General features: G+C 40.5%; 2 protein-coding genes across 11 annotated transcripts in view; one reads left to right on the top strand and one right to left on the bottom strand.

The window, feature by feature from the left end:
• ZPBP (zona pellucida binding protein) overlaps nt 1–8051 on the bottom strand; it is a 105834-nt gene extending 97783 nt beyond the window's left edge. For 4 of the 8 annotated variants that reach the window (XR_012375953.1, XR_012375952.1, XR_012375954.1 and 1 more), the window contains exons 1-2: nt 7839–8050; nt 5768–5848 (exon numbers count right to left, since the gene is read on the bottom strand). Coding sequence is in view for 5 of the 8 variants with exons in the window: in XM_025853120.2 (XP_025708905.1) it covers nt 5768–5848; nt 7839–7968 (211 nt within the window). In the remaining 3 variants the exon portion in view is untranslated. Of the gene's footprint in view, nt 1–5767; nt 5849–7838 lie in introns of all 8 variants that reach the window. The other 4 variants (XM_025853119.2, XM_025853122.2, XM_025853121.2 and 1 more) reach the window with 3 other exon arrangements.
• A 2503-nt stretch (nt 8052–10554) lies between these two features.
• Nucleotides 10555–25406, top strand: part of SPMIP7 (sperm microtubule inner protein 7) — a 65928-nt gene continuing 51076 nt past the window's right edge. For 2 of the 3 annotated variants that reach the window (XM_025853116.2, XM_073885037.1), the window contains exons 1-2: nt 10555–11342; nt 18827–18924. In XM_025853116.2, coding sequence (XP_025708901.1) covers nt 10784–11342; nt 18827–18924 — 657 coding nt within the window. In that variant the 5' untranslated portion in view covers nt 10555–10783. The remainder of the gene's footprint in view (nt 11343–18826; nt 18925–25406) is intronic. The other variant, XM_073885036.1, reaches the window with a different exon arrangement.

Genomic DNA, 25406 nt, shown 5'->3' with positions numbered 1-25406 from the left:
ACTGCCTAGCTAAATGTTTAGAGTGTACCACAACAAGCACACAAAGACCCTCAGCAGAGACTAGGAGACTAGTTTCAGGTGGCCAAAAAACTCTCCACCCAATAATCAGCCTAGGCTAACTGAGCAGTGACTTCAGGGGCTGCATATGACAAACGATACAGAAATTAAAGAATTAGTTCAGAAAAATCATTAAACGTACCAACAGCAACAGACACTAACAACATTCATACCTGATTTCCAGAATTGCTACATTAAATTACTTTAAAAGTCCAGTTTTCAACCAAAAATAGGAAACATGCAAAAAAATCAAGAAAGTATTGTCATAGGTAGGAAAAAAAGAAAGCAACCAATAGAAATTGCCCCTGAGGAAGCCCAAATTTTGGACTTACTGAACAAATACTTTAAATCAGTTATTTTATTTTTTCAATTTGAATTCAATTAGCCAACACGTAGTACATCATATGTCTCAGATGCAGTATTCAATAATTTATCAGTTGCATATAACACCCAATGCTCATCACATTATGTGCCCTCCTTAATGCCCATCACCCAATTATCCCATTCCCCCACCCACCTCCCCTCCAGCAACTGTTTGTTTCTTAGAGTTAAGAGTCTCTCATGGTTTTTCTCCCTCTCTGATGACTTCCCCTTCAGTTTTCCCCTCTTAACCTATGATCCTCTACACTGTTTCTTATGTTCCACATATGAGTGAAACCATATAATTGTCTTTCTCTGACTTATTTAACTTAGCCTAATCCCCTCCAGTTCCATCCATGTCGATGCAAATGGTAGGTATTCATCCTTTCTGAAGGCTGAGTAATATTCCATGGTATATATGAACCACACCTTCTTTATCCATTCGTCTGTTGAAGGGCATCTCGGCTCCTTCCACAGTTTGGCTATTGTGGACATTGCAGCTATGAACACTGGGGGGGTGCAGGTGCCCCTTCTTTTCACTACATCTGTATCTTTGGGGTAATACCCAGTAGTGCAATTGCTGGGTCATAGGGTAGCTCTATTTTTAACATCTTGAGGAACCACCAGACTGTTTTCCAGAGTGGCTGTATCAGTTTGCATTCCCACCAACAGTGTAAGAGGGTTCTCCTTTCTCTGCATCCTCGTCAACATTTGTTTCTTGTCTTGTTAATTTTAGCCGTTCTGACTAGTGTAAGGTGGTATATCATTGTGGTTTTAATTTGTATTTCCCTGATGCCAAGTGATGTGGAGCATTTTTTCATGTGTCTGGTGGCCATTTGTATGTCTTTGGAGAAATATCTGTTCATATCTTCTGCCCATTTCTTGACTGGATTATTTGTTTTTGGGGTGTTGAGTTTAATAAGTTTTTTATAGATACCATCGACATTTTTCACAGAGCTGGAACAAATAATCCTAAAATTTGTATGGAACCAGAAAAGACCCCAAATAGCCAGAAGAAGGTTGAAAAAGAAAACTAAATCAGTTATTTTAAATACGATCAAGAACATTATGTCTAAAGTACTAAAAAAAAAAAGTATGAAAATGATTTCTCTCCAAAGAATATCAATAGAGAGAAGTTAAAAAAAAAAAAAACCCAAAAGAAATTCTGCATTAAAAAGTACAATAACTGAATTGAAAAACTCACTGTAAGAATCAAAAGCAGACCTGAGCAGGCAGAAAAAAGAATCGGCAAACCTCAAGATAGATCAATTTGGGATTACCCAGTCTAAGAAAGAGGAAAAAAGAAAAATAAATGAACAGTACCCAAAGACCTGTGGGAAACCATCAAGCACGCCACTGTATACATGATACGAGTTCCGTGGAAGAGTGGAAAGTATAAGAGCACAAAGAATATTAATATTTGAAGAAATAATGATAAAACTTCCCCAAACTGATGAAAAGCATCAATCTACACATCAAATAAGCTCAATGAACTCAAACTAGGATAGATTCAAAAGAGATCCACACCTAGACACATCATAATCATCTGTTCAAGTGCAAAAAGACAGACTCTTGAAAGCAGCAAGAGAAGCAACTTGTTAATACACACGATCCAATTTTCAAATTAGTAGCTTATTTCTCATCAGAATCCATAATGAAAAACAAAGTCTGAATAGACCTAAAGCAGGTAAAGTGACTGAAGTAATAATTAAAAATCTTCCTACAAAGAAAAGCCCAGCACCAGGTGAATTCGCTGGTGAATTTCACCCAACAAGTCAAGTCGAATTAACAACACTTCACAAACTCTTAAAAAAAACAAGAAGAGGGAACATGTCCCAACTTGTTCTATGAAGCCACGATTACCCTAAAACCAAAATCAGACAAAGACAACACAAGAAAACTACAGAACAATTTCCTTTATGAATACAGAGCTAAAAATCCTCAGAATAGTAGCAGCCAATCCTGCAGCATGAAAAAGAATCAGGCATCATAATCAACCAGGATTGCACAACTTGTTCAAAATACAAAAATCAATCAATATAATACCAAATTATATCAACAGAACAAAGGACAGAAAACACAATCATCTCAATGTATGCAGAAAAACGATCTGACAAAATCCAACACCTTTTCACAATAAAAGCACTCAACAAACTAGGAACAGAAGGGACTTTGTCAATCTGATAAAATTCACCTACAAAAACTCAAAAACTAATGACGTAATGTATGGTGATTAACATAATAATAATAATAAAAAAACTATCTCCATTGTACTATGAAAAAAAATAAATAAAAAAATCCTGAAAAAACAAAGAAACAAACTCACAGCTAAGGTCTTATTTAAGAGCGAAAGACTGAAACCTTTCCTCCCCTGTAAGATCAGAAATAAGACTTAGCATGTGTGATGATACTGTTATTATCGGTACTGAACTGAAGGTCCTAGCTAGGGCAACCGGCAAGAAAAAAAAACAAAAGGCATCCAGATTGGAAAGGGAAAAATAAAACTATCTCTATTTACAGATGACATCTTATATCTAGAGAATCCTAAGAAATAACTCCCCTACCAACTAAAAAAAAAAAAAAAAAAAAAATAGAGCTAATAAATGATTCAGGAAGGTGACAGAATACAACAACAATGTGAAAAATTCAATTGTTTTTCTATATAATAGAAATGAAAAATCCAAAACCTAAATAAAACCGTTCCATTTACAACAGCATCAAAAAGAACAAAATATTTAGGAATAAATTTAACAAAAGTGGTGCAAAACTTGTACATTGAAAGCTATAAAACATCACTGAGGGGAATTAAAGAAGATCTAAGTAGATGGAAAGATACTCCAAGTTCATGAATTGGAAAAGTTAATATGGTTAAGTTGGTACTACTCCCAAAACTGATCTACACTTCAATGCAATCCCTACTAAAATCCCAGTGGGCTTTTCTGCAGAAATGCACAACCTGATTCTAGCATTAATATGGAGTTGCAAGTGACCCAGCATAGAGCCAAAACAATCTTGAGAAAGACTGAATTTGAAGCACTCATACTTAATGATTTCTAAACTTACTTTAAAGCAACAGAAATCAAGACGGTGTGGCACTAGCATAAGGATAGATATAGAGATCAATGAAATAGAATTTAGAGTCCAGAAAAAAGCCCAAACATCTATGGCAAACTGCTTCTCGACAGGGCACCAAGAAAATTCAACAGGGAAAGAAAATATCCTGAACAAATGATGCTGGAACAACTGAATATTCACATGCAGAAGAATGAGGTTTGACCTTGATCTTGTAAATTAATCCAAAATGGATCAAAGACCTAAACATAAGAGCTAAAACCATTAAATTCTTATAAAAAATACAGGAATAAAACTTTATGACTGCTGAATAGGCAATTGTTTCTGAGATACAACACCTAACACACCAGTACCAAAGAACAAAATAGAAATTAGACTTTATCAGTTTAAAATGTGTGCTTTAAAGGACACTATCAAAAAAGTGAAAACACCTTTATTCATTTGTTTGGTTTCTTAAATTTCGCAGTGAAATCATATGGTGTTTGTCTTTCTCTGACTTATTTCACTTAGCATAATACACTCTAGCTCCATCCGTGTCGTTGCACATGGCAAGACTTCATTCTTCTTTTATGGCTGAGTAATATTCCATTGTATATATATACCACATCTTCTTAATCCTTTCATCAAAAATGGGCATTTGGGCTGTTTACAAATGAACAAAGGAAAAAAAAAATAAGGGAGACAAAACAAGAAACAGACTCTTGACTCTAGAGAACAAACAGATGGTTACCAGAGGGGAGGGGGGTGGAGGGACGGGAGAAATAGATGAAGGGGATTAGAGCACACTTACCATGTGTGATGAGCACGAGGTAAGGTACAGAATTGTTGAATCACTGTATCATACACCTGAGACTAATATAACACTTCATGTTAACTATGCTAGAATTAAAATTTAAAAATTAAAAAAAAATTTTTTTCAAGTGAAAACACAATCCACAGAATTGGAGAAAATATTTGTAAATCAAATACCTAGTAAGGGTTTGGTATCCAGAATGTATTAAAAATAACTTCCAATAATAATAAAACCCTCAATTAAAAAATGGGTAAAAGACTTGAACAGACATTTCTGCACAGAAGATACCCAAACGTCCATTAAACACATAAAAAGATCTTAAAAACATCATTAGACATTAGGGAAATGCAAATCAAAACCACCTGAAAATCCACTTCACACATACTAGGATGGCTATAATCAAAAAAAGATAAACAGTAACAAATGTTGGCAAGGATGCTGTAAAATTTTAATCCTCATACACCACTGGTGTAAAAGTAAAATGATAAAGGCTCTTGAAAAAATAGTTTGGCAGTTCCTCAAAATGTTAAACCTAGAGTTACCCTATGTTCTGAGGTATATATTCAGGAGAACTGAAAACAGGTTCACACACAAACTTCTTCAGGAACGCTGGTGACAGCGTTGTTCATATAGCCAAAAAGTGTAAACTGCCCCCAAATCCGTCAATTGATGGATACATAAAAAGGGGTATATCCATACAATGGATAATTATTCAGCCATAAAATGGAATTATGTGCCGATACACTCTATGACATGAATAAACCCAAAAACACTATACTAAGTGAAAGAAGCCAAATGCAAAGCACCACATCATGTATGATTCCACTTACATAAACTATCCAGAACAGGGACATTAACAGGGAGAGAAAGTGTATTAGGGGTTTCCAGGGGCTGGAGAGTGACTGCTTACTGGGTACGATGTTTCTTTTTGGAGCTATCAAAATGCTGTGGGGTATTATACAGTGATCGTTGAAAAACCTTGTCAGTGTACGAACAACTACTGGAATGTTCACTTCAGAGGAGGAATTCTAAGCATGCAAATTTACCCCAGGAAACAAAACAAAACAAAACCCCACCAAAAAAGTTTTAGTTGCTATGCCTCTCATATGAGTACAGCAAAAGCTTATGAATCCAAAACCCTTTTAATATAGATCTCATCTGAAAAAAATTTTAGCATATTTGAACTGCATATGTTTAATATTATGGCTAATAATTACATAATAACAAGCAGAAACACTATAGACAACTTTAACTAGACAGCTTCTAGAAATACTTATTTTCACACACTTAGGCAGTTATAGCAAACAGAATCGGAGTTGGATGAATCCAACCCTATGGAAATAACTCTAACCCATTTCCACGGCAGGAAAAGGGCCTCAGGAGACTAGGATGTCTGGGGAACATCAGCCTTCTGGAGAAGATTCACAAAATTTAAACAAACGTTAAATACTTTCTTTAAAGTCCTGAACATCTATTTACTAATACCTGGAAAATTTGATGATCCCACTATTTTCACCGTATCTTGGGTCAAGTGAAAACTTCTTGGTAATCGAATCAAATATCCAACTATCAAAAACAAAAAGAAATGATGAGCGATCTGCCTCATGACAAATTCCAAGATATTCAAATAGTTGAGTGTCACAGTGTATCTGATCTCGGTTGAAGGAGGAGCAGTGAGTCAATCTCTTCCAGCACCTGGCCCCTCCCCTCTGACTCCACTCTCCCCCTTAGGCGCCAGTGAAATTAACCTACTCACTGCTTCCCCTACTGCACCTCATCTCAGGACTTTTTCTACGACCTCTTAGAAGAGTCTTTTTCAAAATCCGAACCCCCCTCGCGTCAAGACCCAAATCTCAAGTCCCTCTTCCTGCAAACCTCGTCTGTCCCTATCACTTCTCATAGTCCCTTACTTCCATCATCAGCACCTCCTTCCTGAGTCTACATCGTACTGTGTTATAGTTCTTTATGCACATACATAATTTTTCGTTAGATTATAAGCTGTATTGATAGCAGGATCCATTGACAGGAGGATCCATGTTTATGTCAACTTATCAAGAATCAGTACCAAGCATCCTGCACATAAGACAAACTAAATAATAATAGTTAAATATGATATATTCTGAGATTCTTCAGTCATTGTTGAACGAGCAAACGGACCGAAGAGCGTACACAGACCAAGCAGTAGGAGCAGTACAAAAAAAAAAAAAACAGAATACGGCATCCACCCAAAAAACATTTAACAGAGTGGGAGGAGGGTGTATTCAAAGTCACAAGACAACTTACTGGCCTTAGGAAAGCCACCCTAAACTCCAGCACCTCCGCTTCTCTCATCTGTAAAATGAGACTGCATTTCGGATTTACAGCGTTATTGTAGGGACCGAATGGAAGGTGGTACAAATGCTATGTGACTACCATCTTTCCTACTCGGCGCTTAAGAATTAAGGCATTGCCTATTTTAGGTCTTGCATCCTCCGGTCTCACGATCGGCTCTAAAGGCGGCGCCCGCCACCCCGCCCCCGCCCACTGCCCTAGTACAGTAGCCTGGCCGAGGCCAAGCAGCATCCTCTCCCGCCGGCTCCTTAAGGGTGATCAGCGAGCCCCTCCTTCCAAGAGAACGAGTCCTGATGCCCAGACTACGCACTCACCCCCCTTCTTTCCCTTCTCCTCATCCCAGGCCTTCCTCCACAATCCTTCCACGTTTACATTCTTGGAGAAGCGCTCTCCTTTCTCGTCCTTTGCACAGTTTTTAGGATTTCGACCAAATCTTTTTTTGAGTTTTTTTTATCCAATACCTTTATTTTTACAGTCTTTTGAGCACAAAATACTGCAGCCAAAACCTCCTCGGTTACACGACGGCGGCTGAAACCCTCCCTCCGGTGTGTCTTCGCGGCTATGTGAAACACGTTTGAAAACAGGATGGAGGGGCGCCTGCCTTCGGCTCAGGTCGTGACCCCGGGGTCCTGGGATCGGGCCCCGCCTCGGGCTCCCCGCTCCGCGAGGAGTCGGCTTCTCCCTCTCCCGCTCCCCCTGCTCCCGCTCCCTCTCTCGCTGTGTCTCTGTCAGGTAAATAAATAAAATCTTAAAAAAAAAAAAGAACACAGGATGGAACTTTTTGGGACACAAAGGAGGAAACAGACGACGGCAGAAAAGCGTCTCAACCCGAGCATCCCGGTCCTCCCTGCATTTCAGAACTACGACCGACAGGGGGAGCTGCGGGAGCCAGGACGAGGGCGTGCGGGGCGGTCCACGCCGCCCACGCCGCACGGACAGGGAGGCCCGGCCCCGCGCGTCCTGCGGGGCTGGCGGGCCCGCCGGGGGCCGGCCCGGGGAGCTGGTTCACGGCCGGGCCAACGACGCCGCGCACGGAGGGTGCTCTCCAGTCACCCGGCGCCCCGCGCGAGCGCAGGGGCCTCCGCAGCGTTCATGCGAACACACCCCTCTCCGGCCGGTACCGGCGCTTCCTTTCGGTTCGGCGGGCGCACGTGACCCGGGGAGGCCAGCCCCGGGCGGGACGGGCGGCCCCGCGGAGCCCGTGGCGGCGGCGCCGACGCCTCACCTGACGGGGTCGCCCGCGCCACGAAGGCGGAAAGCAGGAGGACGACCGCGGCCCGGGTGAGCGGGGAGCCCGCGGCCGGGGCCCGCCGCCAGCCCCGCCGCCTCCGCCGGCCGAGGGCCGAGGCCTCCATCCACTCGCCGCCGCCGCCTAGCCGACCGTCGGCGCAGAAGGTCGTTAGGCGGCGCGCGCCCACCTGCCGGCCGGAAGTCGGCGGGCGGTGGGCCGGAAGGAAGGCCGGAAGGCCGGGCCGCCACTTCCGTCGGGGCGGGGGCGGGGCGCGGCGGCCCGTCGGCTGGGCCGCGTCCTTCGACGCCGACTGAGGGCCGCCGCGCGCCGCCCTCCGTGCCATCCGTGAGCGGTCCTTCGGAGCCTGGGCGCCAGTCAGGGAGCCCTGCCGAAGGTTCTGGTGCGGGAGAACCGCGGGCCCCGCAGCCCGCGCCCTTCCCTTTGCGCGCTCGTGGGCCGAGGGAGGCCGTTTCCGGAGCTGGCCGACCGAGCTTCCGCACGGGGGGCCAACCCCGAAGCGCGGGCGGCGGGAACCGCGTGCGCCCCGCCCCGCCCTCGCGGGGGTCGCCGGGCTTCTGACGTCACTTGCCCGCACCTCGTGGAGGGATGGCACCGGAGGGGGCTCAGCGCACGCACGGCGGCGCGACTGGAAGGAGGCCGTGGGAGCCCCGGAGAGAAGCTTCGTGGGCAGGACGAGCAGGTCGACTTCCGTGCCTCGCTGGGCCTGGAAGATGGCCTCCTACGCCTAAGTTGGAAAAGTGCGTGGGGACAGCGGTCGGCGTTCACAGCCCGAGCGCGCTGAGGAGGACCGTGCCCGCGGGCCCTGCCGCTGGGCTGTCCTTGCCGAGGCCGAGCGCCGACGCACGTCTCGTACGCTTGAAGCAAAGGCACGGAGGAAAGGAGTGACCCGGCGCTGGCTGTGCTGTGTGCGGGGGGAGGGCTGAAGCGCCCCGCCGCCTCGCCTCCCCGGCCGGGGACCGCCCCGCCGCCGCTGGCGGTCGACAGCTGGCCCGGTGTCCGTGTGCTCTGACTCTGAGGGTGGATCTTGTCTGTCTGGCCACCATTTTAGCCTCAGCTAAAAGAGTTCCTGGCGTACAGTGCGCACCCAAATCACCATAAATTAAAAAAGGAAGGAAGGAAGGAGGAAAAAAGGGAGGAAGGAAAGAAAGAGGAGAAAGAAATCAGGGCTCTTTCTGGACCAGGGCCAGGATCAGGATGTTCCTCGAGTTTTCTGGCTATTTTATGCATATGTTAATTGTCCAGTAAACTGTATACAGTACGGTTTATTCCACTGAGTAGATTTACATCTTTAGAGATGCTTACCTGTATAAGGTTCTGAATTAAATCTGCTGTGCTCAAGGGGCGCCTGGGGGGCACAGGTGGTTAAGCCTCCGGCTCTGGGGTGACCTCAGTGATAGGGTCGGTGCCGGCGGGCACTGCGGGATTGGTGGGGTCGGCTTCAGATTCTCCCTCGGCCTCTGCCCCTTCTGTCTCTCTCGTCTCTCTCTAAAATAAATAAATAAAATCTTTAAAAAGTAAGTTTACGCTGCTCGAGCATGTGTTAGTATGATTTAGATCTAGCCAGCTTTTTGGTCAAGACCTTGCAGGTTTCTTGAGCACCTCCAATACGTCCATCCATACGTATATATGTGTATGACTGAATAGTGCCCGATCACCATGTCTAGGTATATACCCTGCTAAAGCTCCTCCTAATTTTTATAAACAGGTAAACCTGCAAAATACCAAATGGACTTTTGACTGTCATTGACTTGTGTTCTGCCATCAAGAATTTGCTTCAGTTCGTCAGTCCCTCCTACCTTCATCTACTGTGTAAATTCCTAACGTTCAACCTGAGAGTAGGATGTTACATTGGAGATTTTAGTTCATTTATGCTGTGAATCTAAAGTTGGAAAGCCAGTTGCTGGAAATATGAAAGTAGGTTTCTCATTCATGTTTGCATGGGGTTTTTTTGTTTTTTGGGTTTTTTGTGTGTTTTTTTCGGGGGGGGGCGTGGTTTTGTTTTGTTTTACTCCGGAAGGGATGGTGTGATCCCCGTGCTCAAATTCCAATACTTGGAATTCCTGTGGTAGCAGTTTTCCTGCAAGTCCAAATTACCTCATTGAAATGAGCTTCTACATGACCAATATAGAAATGGTATTCTTTTTTTCCTTACATGTGACCTCATATCTCATACCATATTGTAGTTTTCTGAAATGAGTTCAAAAATCCCATTGGTCTTATTCTGTACATTGGTAGCCAAGAGGTAAGGTAATTTAGAACATTTTAAAGATTAACCTGTACTTTGAATATTGATCACTTATTTCTCTTAGAAATTAACTGCACTGAATTAAGTGTGGTATAATACCTGTTCATTCTTTGCACTGCATTTAAATTTACATTTATTTAGGTAATGAGTTTTGTAATTTATCATATCTTTATTTTAGTCAGATACATCCTTTAAAAATATATTCTCACTTGACTAACTGCTTTACACTCTTTAGTGAATATCATTTACTTATAAAAAATCAACTTAGGGAAACGTTTAAAAATAAGTAACAAATGAACAGTGGGAAGGAAACTATCATGAAAATATTACTAACAAGGCTATTTGTGTTTTTCCTGAGAATTAAATTATGACATATATAGTAAATGGTCCGATGTGTTAGAGTTCTAGCTGTTGCCAAGCAACAAGGACCCTTGTTTTGCTTTTTCTGTCCTGGTCCCTTACTGCCCTATTCTTGTTTTGGTAGAGAAAATATATTTACCTCAAAAAAAAAAAAACAACAACAAACTATCAACATTTAGAAAACCAATTCAGTAACTTTATGTTAGATTAACCAAGCCTCAGTTATTTGACATAGTAAGTTTTACAGTTAAATAGAAAGGAGTCGTCAGAGGCACTTAGTTTACAGTCATCCAAAATTCTAAAGAGAAAGGCCATGGATATGGATTCACAGTCCAAACCTGGAAAGATAAGTATCTCTGAAAGGGCCATCCTTTCAGGAAAAAAGGCTGTTGAAAATATAGATTACCCACACTACTATAATCTCTTAAGGAAAATGAACATGCCTTTTGTGAAAGGAGTTGAAGACAGACATAACTATGGCAGAATTGAAAAGAAATGCAACCCTACTTTTCTTAAATTCCACCCTTACCCCCCTTCAGTCCTGCCAGACTACCATTTACACTACCCTTATCCCCCACCGTATGGGCGAGATTATCCATTATTTCCACTTCGGGATGATGTGCCCTTGGTTGATGCCTGTTCCGGGCTTTTGAGTCCCGGTGGCGATGCTGATTTAAAGCCTGGCTTTGGCAGAACCATACCAAGCCTGGTGGATTTCAGTGATGTGAAACCGCATCATCGAGTTCCCAGGCCAGACACAGGATTTCAAACAACACTGAAAAGGCAAAACATTTTATTAGAAGAACTAAAACAGGACAGGAGATGGAATTCCAGGGCAATACCAGACATTTCCATCAGAGCAAGACTTGGAGGTAAGTGAAAGGACATGGGCTTCATAATTTTTGAACCTTCAAGCAAGGGAGAAGAGGGTGGATGTCAGCCTGAGTATTTAGCAGTAAATTTCACATAAAATTATAAAGAGGTGAATAAGGAACTCTTATTTTTAAATTATAGATTGTAAGGAAAAACTAGTAAGAATGATTAGCCTTTTATAAACCTATTTGTAAAAAAAGTTTTTTAAAAAGTGCATTAATTAGGATAAGTGACCAACACAAAGTGTATATCAGATAATTTATTCTAGACCTATGGATAACCTAATTTTTCCACAAGGGCATATATGTTTAGTTCTGATAATTGTGTAGCATCTTTCCATATCTGTCTCCCTTGAAAAGCCAAATCTGCTGGTGGTTATAAAGAGGTCAAAATGGGAAGGTACTTGAAAGTAGATTTGGGGGTCTGTTAGGAAGCAACCCTTCCATAGCCCTGGACACAGAATTGATGACCCTTTACTGAAAGCTATACCTTATGGTTTCTCTGTGAGAACTCCCAGAGGGTGTCACAGGCCTGGTCCAGAAAGGGTGAGGAACACTTCCAAAGGAAAGCCACATGGCCTGTTTTTGTATGGAGGTGTTTCTGGCAAGCAGGAAGTACAAGGAGGTTAACATCTCTGAGCACGTGGAAAGGAAAAGACCACATGCTGTAGCAAGAGATGCTAAGCTTCGTCTATGCCAGAGGCTGCACCCCCCTCCACTGCTCTTTGGCATCTGGCCATAGACTAGAGGCCTGAGGAGACAGTATGTGAAGGAACAGTGACCCCACCATTTGTTGGAGCAGTGGGGTTTCATGGTCCCTGCCACTTCTCCATGGAGAAAGGCCATAGTCACGTGGGACCTGGAAGGGGGATAAGAATAAGGGAAAGGTAATAGAAATGAAGAACCCTTCTTCCCAGCCCCACCCTGCAGATACCCACTTTTGAACAGACAGAGCTATTTGGAGAGATACCAGCATATGATAGGAGTTATTCTTTTAATGTGCTCTTCAGCTGTGGACTTAGTACATAGGCTTCAGGAAATCCTTCAGTTTGGAATTTCCATATAAAGGATATGAATGAGGTTCAACAACCTATTTTAAATAAGTATTTTCTAATCTCTTGGAAATACCCTCTAGTGAAATACAGCATTACTGAAAGCTAATGTCATTCACATTGAACAATGGATGAGTTCAGGTCGGTCTTGCAGACACAGAACATCTTACTGATCCCAACTCTGCAGAAAAGAGCTTGAGCTCACTCTTTTGCTAATGTTTCAATGTAAACTAGTAGTCATTGTCAGGAATATGTCTTTAAAGGAACTGAAGTTGTTTTTTCTAGTAGTCCTAATTTAGACAAGTAGACCACTTTGCTTGTAAGCAGTAAACCCTAGCCTATGTAATTTTTAAGAACAATATTTTTGGTTTTTAAGTTTTTCTAAGATTGGACTCTCAAAACATTATTACAACAAAGTAGAGGCTGAAGAAATAATTAAAGCTAACGTACAATGAAAATAGGGTTAACAGACTGCACCAACAATTCAGAACCAAGTATAGAACTCACTACCTGGATCAGTACAACAGAATTTAGTACACTTTCTGGGCTTAAGTCTTGGTAGAAGGCTTACTTGCACTATGACCCGGGGCTCTTTATGCCTGTGTATCCATATTTGTAAATTTATGTACTAGTAATACTTCATAAGGTAAGTGAAGACTATAATATAATTCACGTACAGATATCTGACGTGGAGGAATGCACCAAAAAATGTTAGCTATTAGAAAGTCCAGAATTTTCAATTCCTTGGCAATAAGGGTACTTCTCTTATAAAATTGTTAAGGATTAAATGATTTAAGACATGTAAAGCACTTAACAAAATTCCTGGAACCTGGTTAAAGCATTCAATTAATAGTAGCTGTTAATATTAGCTATTATAGTTTGAAAGAGTAATACTGGCAGTCCATGGATTTGGTTCAATATAATTTGTCCTAGGTTTGCAATGATTTTGTAGATCTTGGAAATAATCATTAATTACAAATAATGAGTACTTTCGGTTTATAGCAAACCTAAATACACATAATTTCGAATACATTCTGAGAAGAATGTCTTTGTAAAATTAACTGTATCACACACGAATATGCTTTTCACTGGGCTTTCATAAATACCAAAACGATATCACAAAAGATTATATTGCCAATTTCTTGCTTTATTCCAACTTTGTCTAGACAACTGGATTCAGTACTTCTTTGTTCCTAGTTGGCTTTCTTTCTCATATACTAATCAAGTCCTCTAAACTTATCCTAATTATATTCAAACCTTTCTTTGGTCTTATTCCCTCTCCTTACAGGAGATAACACATCTTCCTTATCACAGGAAAAACAGAGGTTGCCTATTATCGCATCCTTGATTTTCCTGTATTCAGGCTTCCTAAGATCAATACTTATAACTCTTTGTATATCTTCCTGCTTTTTTCTTTTTAGCTACTGTCTCAGCTCAAACTGCTAAAATAGAATACCATAGACTGGGTGGCTTAAGCAGCAGGCATTTATTTAGGTTGGGGGGTCCAAGATCAAGATACAGGCTAACTTGGTTCCTGGTGAGAGCCCTCTTTCTAGCTTGCAGAGGGCCCGCTTCTTGCTGTTTCCTCTCGGGGCAGAGAGAGAGAGAGAGACAGCTCTGGTCTCTCCTCCTCTTTTTATAAGGAAAGTAATCCTATCATGGAAGCCACACCCTCCACACCTTATCTGAACCTAACTCCCTCCTGAAGGCCCAACCTTCAAATACCATCACATTGGGGGTAAAAGTTTCAATATACAAATGGGGGGGTACACAAACATTTACTCCATAACAATCAACCATTTTTAAGTGTATGGTTCATTGGTATTAAGTGCAATCTTCACCACTGTTCATCTCCTTAACACTTTTCATCTAAAAAACAGAAACTGTACAGATTAAATACTAACTTCCTATCTCCTCCCCTTCTCCCTGGGCCCCTGGCAATCACCATTTTACTTTCTGTCTCAGAATTTGGCTACTCTGGAAACCTCATATAAGTGAAGTCATAAAGTATTGGTCTTTTGTGACTGGCTTACTTCATTTAGCATAATGTCCTCGTGAATTACAATGTTCATGTTGTAGCATGTATCAGAATTTCTTTTTAAGGCTGAATAATTTTCCTTTTCATGTATATGCCACATTTTGTTTGTTTATCCATCGGTGGACACTTGGGTTGCTTCACCTTTTGGCTATTGTGAATAATACTGCTATGAACTTGGGGGTGTAAATCTCTTCAAGACCCAGCTTTCAGTTCTTTGGGGTATATACCCAAAAGTGGAATTGCTCAATTACATGGTAATTCCATGTTTAATGTTTTGAGAAACCACCATACTGTTTTCCATAGTGGCTACGCCATTTTAAATTGCCACCAACAATGCACAAATACAATTCCTTGCATTCAAGGAATAAACCTCACTTGGTCATGGTGTATAATACTTTCAATGTGCTGTTAAATTCTGTTTTTTAGCATTTTGAGGATTTTTGCATCAGTATTTGTCAGGGATATTGATCTGTCATTTTCTTGTAGTGTCTTTGACTTTGGTATCAAGGTAATGTTGGCCTCAGAATGAGTTTGGGAGCCTCCCCTTCTCTTCAGTATTTTTGGAAGAGTTTGAGAAGGATTGGTATTAATTCTTTAAATGTTTTGTAGAATTCACCAGTGAAGCCATTTGGTCCTGAGCTTTTCTTTGTTGGGAAGTTTTTGATGACTGATTCTCCCTATTGGTTATAGATCTGTTCATATTTTCTGTTTCTAAATGATTCAGTCTTTGTAGGTTGTATGTTTCTAGGAATTTGTCTATTTCATCTAGGTTATATAATTTGTTGGTGCACAGTTGTTCATAGTACATTCTTATCCTTTTTATTTCTGTAAATTTGTTAGTTTGCAACCTCAGGAGTTCTTTGGGTGAAATCCAAAACTGGCCCTCATACATGGAAGGCAGAGAGAGAACAGAGAAAGAGGCAGGTCACCCCAGACGGGTAAGTGGCAGGTTTAATAAGAAAGAGAACTTACATACGAGGCTTGTCTCGGGTGGCTGCAAGACAAGTAGATCTCCACACCTGGCCTTCGGAATCCTAACAGTCTGTATAAAGACCTTAACAGGGTTCAGTCATATTACCATCCAAATGGTCTCAACAACATCTCACTCTGGGCTACATTCTTGAAACAGCTCCTGCTGGGGGAATGGTGGGCAGAAGGTACATTTCTAGGACAGGGGAGTGGGTGAGAATCCTCCCATGCTGGAGTCCGGCTCACAAGTAGTCACATCCTCCAACAACATCCTCCATCCCCTTTCTCATTTATGATTTTAGTTTATTTGAGTCTTCTTTCTTTTTTTTTCTGAGTCCATCTAGCTAAATGTCAATTTCTTTTTTATATTTTCAAAAAAGCCAACTCTTGCTTTCATTGATTCTACTGTTTTTTTCTTCTCTATTTTGTGTATCTCTACTCTGATCTTTGTTTCCTTCTTTCTACTAGCTTTGGGTTTAGTTTCTTTCTTTCTTTCTTTTTTTTTGTACTTCCTTAAGTTATAAATTTAGGTTGTTCATTTGAGATCTTTTTTCATTAAGGTAAGTGTTTATACCGATAAACTTCCCTCTTAGTTCTACTTTTGTTGAATCCCATAACTTTTGTTGTATTGTGTTTTTGTTTTCATTTTTCTCAAGATAATTTCTAATTTTACATGTGCTTTCTTCTTTGGTTATTCAGGCGTGTGGTGTTTAATTTCCATGTATTGATTTGTAGTTTCATTCCATTTTGTCAATTTCTACTTTGATTCCATTGTGATCAGAAAATATACTTTGCATGATTTCAGTCTTTTAAAAATTATGAAGACCTGTTTCATGGCCTACAATATAATCTGTTCTATAGAATGTTCCATGTGCACTTCAGAAAAATATGTGTTCTGCTTGGGTATTCTGTTGGATAAAGTGTCCTGTATATGTCTTTTGTGAGAAATTTTTGTTTGAGTCCTCGATTTCCTTATTGGTCTTTGTCTATCCATTACTGAAAGTAAAGTATTGAGGTCTCCAATTACCAGTGTAGAGTTACTTCTTCCTTAAATTCTGTCAATATTTGCATCATATATTTTGAAGGTCTATGTTTGGTGCATATAGATAAAGTAGAGAACAGAGAAGTAGAAGAAATCAACTAAACCTGAACCTGGTTCTTTGAAAATAACAAAGAAAGAAAACTCAGAGAAGACCACTAACGACGGTATTTTAGATGTTGAAAAAATGTATTTCTAACCATTAGAGGAGAGAAAACACATGAATAAGAAAATATACATAGAATAGTCCTTAAATCTTTCTGTTAAAGTTTTGTTTCTTTAACACATTATAGAAATGTTTTATAATAAAAATAATAGGGCCTATGGAAAAATAGTGTTCATGGCAGACCCCTCCAAACTCACTCAATTTCATGGGTTACACACAAAACCAACTCACGATGAAAATATCACCGTTTCAAACATGTTAAATCTTTAATAAGTGAAGAAATAGTACAGTGCTTCCCTTTACAAAGGACTTAATATTTGTTTGGTGGCATGAAAGTGGTGAAGTGAGATTGTGCATTATGAGGAGGAGGTGTGTAATAGCTGGTCCCAAAGGTGGCCCTTGGCAGCTCACTCCTTCCTGTGTGTGCCTGCCACCCTCCTACCATGAGGTGAGGTCCGTTTCCTTCCCACATTGATTCTGGGCTCTCGCCTGTATTGGCAACCATACCGCAAGTGGAGACTTTTTTTTTTTGTCCTTGCACATTGGGATTGGACCTCTTGGGATTTTCCTTTGGATTCTCAGTCACTATTTTGTGGAAAATTCAATAAAGGCCCATAGGGGGGAAAAAAAGTAACAAAAAACAAGGCACTCGTCAGCAGACCCAGCTCAGCTCCCTGGTAACAGTCAACACCCACTTGCCAGCCAGTGAGTGAGATAATTTTGGACCTCTTGAGCAATCCCAGGCTACAGCACATGACATACAGCACCCAGACTAGCTTCAGAGTCCTGGGAGACAACAAATGGTTGTTTAAAGATGCTAGGCTTTGGCGTGTTTGTTTGGCAGTGGTAGGCACGGAAACAAGGTAAAGGAAATGACATCATCGTACTTAGGCATGAATATCCTACCCTGAGGTGCATAGCTATAATTCAATGTCCTATTCCCGATCTCCTACTCTGGCTTAAAAATCAAATCTTAGGTTCTGTTGTTTTCCTATTTTCCTCCTTTTCCAAAGCCACTGCTTCAATAGAACCACAAGGTGCCATCATGCTGCTGTTGGCACAATAGTCTTCTGAGGGTTTCCTTCAGTCAGCTGGGTCACAGATAGAATCATCCTTATTCTCAAACCTGAAATGATCATGGGATTCAGCACTGCCTTTCTCACTTTGCCTTCACCTCTTGCCTCTGCCTCTATATTTTCTCTTGCTGCTGTGACAAAGTACCACAGACTCAGCAGCCCAACACAAAACCCATTTATTAGCTCCCGGTTTTGTGAGAAGACTGGGCAGGCTCAACTGGTTTTCTACTCAGGATCTAACTGCCCAAACCTGCAGTGTCTGGGAAAAATCTACTTGAGGCTCATTCAGGTTGTACAGAACCCGGTTCCTTGCATTAGAGGTGTCAGCTTCCTTGTCTTGGACAGCCAGGGACACCCTCGTCCTGGACAGCCAGGGACACTCTGCTCCTGGAGGCTACCTGTTCTCCTTCTCACATGGCCTCCTCTGTTTTCCAAGTCAACAGTGGTGTATCGAGGCTTTCTCAGACTCTAGTCTTCCTGACTTCCCCCTTTGTCAAGGTTAGATCAAATATTATCTTCAGGAAGATGTTCTTAACTCCCCACAATCTGGCTGGGCTAGTATTCTTCCTCTACTCTCCCACGGGACGCAGAGAACAAGTATTATTACGACCGTGAAGCTATCTACTAACATGAGTGTATTTTCCACTTGTTCATGAGCACCTCAAACCCAGGAACCCCTCTTCTGTCTTTGTGTGCGTACACAAAGTAGATGCGTACGCATCCACTTCCATTTACAACACAGTAAATATTTGTTGCAGTCTGTGTGCACATTTGCTAGTCTCTTAGGACTTCTATCATTAGATAAGTTATCTGCATAGTAACCAGACTCCTCTGTGTTGCCACCATCCCTAATACATCTACATGCTCATCTGCGGATTCATAGTACTCAACAGACTTCTTCAAATAATGAGTAGTAACAAATAATTCTGCACTACTATCATTATCCTAACATGTAAATTCCAGAGCTATTCAGTTCTCACTGCTAAGAAAAGTGGTTATATAATCCATTGAAATGTCAGTTAACATCACACAGTGTGGCTTTCTCATAGGAAATATTTCTGGTGGAAGAAAAAGAAACAAACCAAAAAAAAAAAAAAACCTCTATCACATTTTTAACCCAAAGCACATACATTTTTGTTTTCAGGTTGGACAAGCCCACTCAAAGTGACTCCTTTACCACCTCGTCATGAAGCATGCTCAATAAATCACACGTACGCATTTGACGAAGAAGCAACATGTACAGTAAGATTTCCTGACTGGATGGTGTTATACAATATTTGTAATTAATTTCTTGTCCGTGTGTCTGATATTTTATGTCCTGCAAAAAAAATAGCTACCATTTATAAAGTAGTTCTTAGGTGCCAGGCACTGTGCAGACCTTCATTGTGATTGTACTGTGTCTCCTCTTGGGCCTTCCTACAACAAGACTATGGGGAGGAGTGAGTGGTAAGTGCTGGGAGTGCCCAACCCAGACGCCCTGTACTGGCAAGGGCATCTTCTTCCAGTAGCACCGAGTGGCGGCCACTCAATACAGACAGCCACCAGCCTGGAGGACGGCACCCTGCCACACTGTCCCCTTAGACTTTGGCCCACGGCTGACTGACTCCTTGAGGAAACAGATCTAAATCTAAGCTGGATCCTGCTGAGACCACGTTGTCTGCAGATTCATAGCCTAGTCTCTTGTCCTGAGTCTACCCTGCTCTTCACCTGGAGTGCTCCTACAGTGTACGACTTGAGCAAAAATCCTGTTTCCGTCCCTGTTTCTGGACAAAGCAGTGTTGTTTTCCCCACTTTATCTGAGAAAGCTAATGCCCAGCCACATTAGCTAATTGGCTTTTAACTCCACAGTAAGTATGAAACCAAAATTTAAACCTAGGCATCTTTCTAAATTTAAGGATTGTGTTATTAACCATTTTTCTGTGTGGATTGTATAGTCTCTAAAGCCTGATATTTAAATGACTCGAAGACCCCGAGGGGTATACAGATATCTCAAGGTTTTTTCTTTCCTAAAAAAAAAAAAAAATGGCTTTATTGTGATATATTTCATACACACAAAAGTCATCCATTTAGAGTGTCCAGTGGTTGTTTTTTTTTAAGATACAGAATTGAGCAATGTCACCACGATTCTATGTCGCCAATGTTCTAATTCTAGAACATTTTCATCACCCCAAAAAGAAACCCCATACCCATTAGCAATAAAGATATGAACACTTCTAAGGAATCAGTTTCCATTTCTGTAAGCCCCTTCTGAAAATTGATCTGCCTGCAAACTTATCTGCGGTTGTAGCGTTAGATTTATTTCTACTTTCTGCATCTCTTCCTTCATGATTACCCATTCTAATTTTACCACAGAGGTAAATATTAGAGCTATTAGAGATAGAATAGAGGAATATTAGTAGAGAGGTTCCCACTGAATCAGACTCCAAGAACACTAAAGATGAAGTCAAACAGCAAATTTAGTCCCTTCTTTATGAAATATTACTAAACATGTAGAAGTGACAGCCTATAAAGACTAATCAGGAAGTGGAAAAGATGGTGTATTGAAGAAAAATCCAGACACCAATGAAAGATTATACTATGGTATCTATGATAAACCAAAATGATGATGAACAGTAATATGAACCACCAGAAAATGAGGAGGCATGAATTTCAGATACTGCTAGAGAAGATTTGGACACAGGTTCAGAAGAATTCATTGTCTCCCTGATGATGAACAGGAAGAACACACAGATTTCAGAATCTTTGTCTCTACAAGAGGAGGACTAATCTTATCCACACATTATCCAGCAACCATCTAAGTACAATACCCACAGGACACAGGTGAATGTGACAGATCTTGTGAATTGCTGAGAAGTTCACAATAAAAGATTTGTTGTCAATTCTAATTTAGTATACTTTTTAGAAGTGAAAAAACGATGTGATTTTGTATTCCTATATCCCTTCTTTTTGACAGTAGATCCACTGGGGTTTTTTTGTTTTTCTTTATTATTATTATTATTATTAAAATATAATGTATTATTTGTTCCAGGAGTACAGGTCTGTGATTCATCAGTTTTACACAATACACAGTGCTCACCACAACACATACCTTCCCGCATGTCTATCACCCAGCCACCCCATCCCTCCCACGCCCCACCACTCCAGCAACCCTCAGTTTGTTTCCTGAGATTAAGGATCGCTTATGGTTTGTCTCCCTCTCTGGTTTCTTCTTGTTTCATTTTTTCCTCTCTTCCCCTATGATCCTTTGCCTTCTTTCTCAAATTCCACATATCAGTGAGATCATATGATAATTGTCTTTCTCTGGTTGATTTATTTCATTTAGCATAATACCCCCTGGTTCCATCCACTGCAAATGGTAAGATTTTATTTTTTTTATGGTCGCATAATATTCCATTGTATATATATACCACATTTTCTTTATCCATTCATCTATTGATGGGCTCTTTCCATAGTTTGGCTATTGTGGACATTGCTGTTATAAACATTGGGGTGAAGGTGCCCTTTCAGGTCACTACATTTGTATCTTTGGGGTAAATACCCAGTAGTGCAATTGCTGGACCGTATGGTAGCTCTATTTTCAACTGTTTGAGGAACCTCCATACTGTTTTCCAGAGTGGTTGCACCAGCTTGCATTCCCACCCACAGTGCAGGAGGGTTCCCCTTTCTCCACATCCCCGCCAACATCTGTCGTTTCCTGACTTGTTAATTTTAGCCATTCTGACTGGTGTGAGGTGGCATCTCATTGAGGTTTTGATCTGGATTTCCCTGATGCCGAGCGATGCTGAGCACTTTTTCATGTGTCTGTTGGCCATTTGGATGTCTTCTTTGGAAAAATGTCTATTCATGTCTTCTGCCCATTTCTTGATTGGATTATTTGTTCCTTCGTGTTGAGTTTGGTAATTCCTTTATAGATTTTGGAGACTAGCCCTTTATCTGATAAGACATTTGCAAGTATCTTCTCCCATTCTGTCGGTTGTCTTTTGGTTTTGCTGACTGTTTCCTTTAGCTGTGCAAAAGCTTTTTAACAGTAGATCCACTGGTTTTACTTGCTTGTTTGTTCTGTCTCTAACATAGCTCTTATTCTTACTTATGTTTACACGTGATTTCCAGAAAAGATACAGAAATCACACCAATCATGTAGCAGCAGTTGATTTGGCAAAGATTCAATACTTATTAGGATATAACATTAATAATGTTAGATGGATTTGAGTGACCTCTATGCTAAACATAGATTTTTTTTTTTTAATCTGTAAAGGCACTGAAATATCTGTTCATGACTCTTGCTGATAGGAGTCATTGTAAACTGTGTGGCAATTAACCAGAGAACAGGATATTGGGGGATTTAGTATAGACAAAACTACATATAGTAGAATATGACAGCATAATTAACAAATTGACCTAATAGACATATATAAATATACATTTTTCCAAGGACCATTAATAAAAATGACCACATACTGTACCATAAAACAATGAGAAATTTTTCAAATATTTATTTTTAAAATTTTTTTGGCTTAGATATTTATTTATTCTTTTATTTTAATTTCAGTGTGATTAACATACAGTGTTATGTTATTTTCAGATGTACAATATAGTGATTCATTAATTCTATATGTCTCTCAAATATTTTAAATCATACAGAGTATGTTTTTTGACCAGAAGACAATTATGACACATCAAAAAATCACGTATTTGGAAATGTAAAAATATATTTATGAATGAGTCATGGGCCAAAGAAAAATCATAAAGGAAACTAGAAAATATCTTGAACTGAATGATTATAGTAATATTGTAGCAAAATGTGTGGGAATGAGGTACAATAATGTCTAGAGGAAAATATGTAATCTTAAATGAATATGTTATAACAGAATGAAATCTTCTCTGCAGAGAAGGAATTAAAAAGCACCATGATTTGAGATGGCAGTCTTTGAACAGCGCTGACTGTGTAAGAGAAGTTTAAAGGAAAGAGTCACCGTTTGGAGGTTGGGTGATGAAAAGAAAAAACTGAGTGCAAGAGGAACAATTAATATTCTGAAAGACAGAAGGAATGAATTGAGTGGAAGTTACACAACCCCTCTGGTAACAATCACCTGCCGTAAGAAAACAACTTTTATTAGAGAAAGTACTGTACTTTGCTACACTGACAGAAGGGGGCAGCATTGAACTAAAAATATTGCAAACCACACCAAATCCAACAAATGAATGGAAGAAAACCAAACGAATGTTTAAAGAAACTGTAACAAAACAGAAAATAAGAATCAAAATACTTTAATGAAAATAAGAGTCAAAAGAAAAATCAAAATAAGCACCAAAATACTTGAATAAGAATACAAAATACCAAATCAACTATAAAACAGAAGAAAATCATTTGAGGATATGAAAAGCTGCCTTTACACAGAAATTTAAAATAAATACAAATAAAATGGACAGTGAAAAGATAAAAGAAATGGAAATTTCATTCAGAAAATAAGAATTACACTGTGCGAAATGGAAAAGAGATTCAAATAAAATTTTAAGAAGGAACAGTGGTACCTGAATGGCTCAGTCGGTTAAGCCTCTGACTCTTGGTTTCGGCTCAGGTCATGATCTTGGGGTTGTGAGATCGAGCCCCGCGTCAGGCTTCGCACTCTATGGGGAGTCTGCTGGAGAGTTTCTTTCTCCCTGCCCCTCTGCTCCCCACCCTCCGCTCACACACTTGCTCACCTTCTTTCGCTCTCTCTAAAATAAATCTTTTAAAAATTTTTAAGAAGGGACTTTGAGGAAAGGCAAGAAAGCATCCAACAGAAAAAAAGAGATGAAGAGTCAGTTAAAAATATCTCAGTGAAACTGGTTAAGATGGAAGAAGAAACAATATACATGTGTGCGGAATTCCTGAAGAAGAAAAGCCAATCAACGGGATGGAATTGATAGGTTCAACCAGGGTTTGTCAGCCTTACAGCATTGACATTTTGGGTTGGATCAATTCTTTGCCATGGGAGACTGTTGTGTGCAATGTAGGATAACTGGCAGCATTCTGGCTTCTGCCCACTAGATGCTGGTAGCACCCTTCCTGGTAGATGAATGTTCCTTCTCCAAAGCTAGAAAACAAACAGCAAAGTAAACCAAAAGAAAGTACAAAAAGAAATTAAAAAAAAAATAAGACATGGATGAAGTAGAGGAGATAGAGTATTAGGTGCTCCATTTACTTTTCTGCCTTGAACATATAATAAATTGGACAAAATATGAGAAATGATGGTTTCCGGACACTGGACAAAAGGTAGTGAAGGACTGGAATGTCTAACAGAGTGAAAATAACCATGTGAACTTTACAATTTCACCAGCTTACTGCCTGGAGGCAGTTTCTGAGTTACAGTCCAGGGAAGTGAAGTCCATGCCTTCTTGAGTTGAGAAGACAGAGATTGGAGTTCTGGGTGTCCAAGGCATCCAGAGTTTGCAGACTAGGGTACCAGAGTGGAGGGAGTTGCAGAGAAATGCTCTGGAGAGCTGGGCAAGAGAATGTGCACGTCTGTGAGCACTGATCTGGGCACTGACAAAATGAAACTATCAACTTCAGTAGTTCTCTAGAGCTAGATATTCTCTAGAGCACTGCAGGATCATGATCATCCTCTGAAGCTCAAACAGGGCAGGGGATGGTCCAGGTCCCCACTTGTAGAACACAGAATATCATCAGGCAGAATCTTCAGAAGGATATCACTTTTGTAGACAGTCTTAATTAGCCCTACACTAATGGTTCCTGTGCAGTTGCTTGAATAGGTTAAAAGCAGCCCCCAAAACACCCCACTGATTTTTAATTACTTAACTTTGTGCTGGAACAAAATCTAACACTATTTAAGAACAAAACAAGTTTTAGCAATCAATAACCTAAGATCCAAAATAGGGACTCAAAGAAAAGTAATTTCATGCCAAGAAGTAGGAAAATATCACCCATAGTCAGGAGGAACAATAAATCATTATTACCGGACCTGGAAGTGGTAGACACGAAGAGACAAACAGACGAGGATGTGTGCAAACAGCTATTACAAATACCTTCCATATATTCAGATGGCAGAGGAAACCACCACCATGGAGGTGGGGAAAATGTGTATGTAAACAAGACTCAAGAGGACATTGAGACATGAAAGACACAGAATCTAAAATGACGCGTAAATGGATATGGTTTTAAGAGCAGGTCAGATACTGCAGGATAAAAGATGAGCGAAATTGAAAACATAGCAACAATTATCCAAAATGAAATAGGAAATGAATAAATAAAATATCAGTTAGCTGTGGGATGATATCGAGCTGTTTAATACACATGTAACTGGAGTCCCAGAAAAAAGGGAAAGTGGGAAAAATGGGCAAACAATGGCCCGTGTTGTTCCTAACTGATTATAAATATACAGACCTAGGAAACTCAACAAATGCCAAGCTGTATAGAGATAAACTATGCACATAAATTATGGAAAACAGTGATAAAAAGAACATCTTAAAACAGCTAGAGGAAAAAGTACATTAAATACAGAGGAACACATATAAGAATGATAGCAGGCTCTTGTCAGAATCTGTGCATGCCAGAAGAATATGGAGACACATATTTTAAATATCAAAAAAAATTGAGAATACATTAACTAGTGGGGCGCCTGGGTGGCTCAGTCGGTTAAGCGTCTCACTCTTGGTTTTGGCTCAGGTCATGATCTCTGGGTCTTGAGATCGAGCCCCGCATTAGGCTCCATGCTTAGCAGGGA

Source organism: Callorhinus ursinus, unplaced genomic scaffold, assembly GCF_003265705.2.
Source record: "Callorhinus ursinus isolate GAN/ISIS: 27379988/994484 unplaced genomic scaffold, GSC_fseal_2.0 scaffold60, whole genome shotgun sequence".
NCBI classification, from domain to species: domain Eukaryota; kingdom Metazoa; phylum Chordata; class Mammalia; order Carnivora; family Otariidae; genus Callorhinus; species Callorhinus ursinus.
Note: the sequence above shows the minus strand (reverse complement) of the source record. Positions and strands in the feature narration are given on the sequence as shown.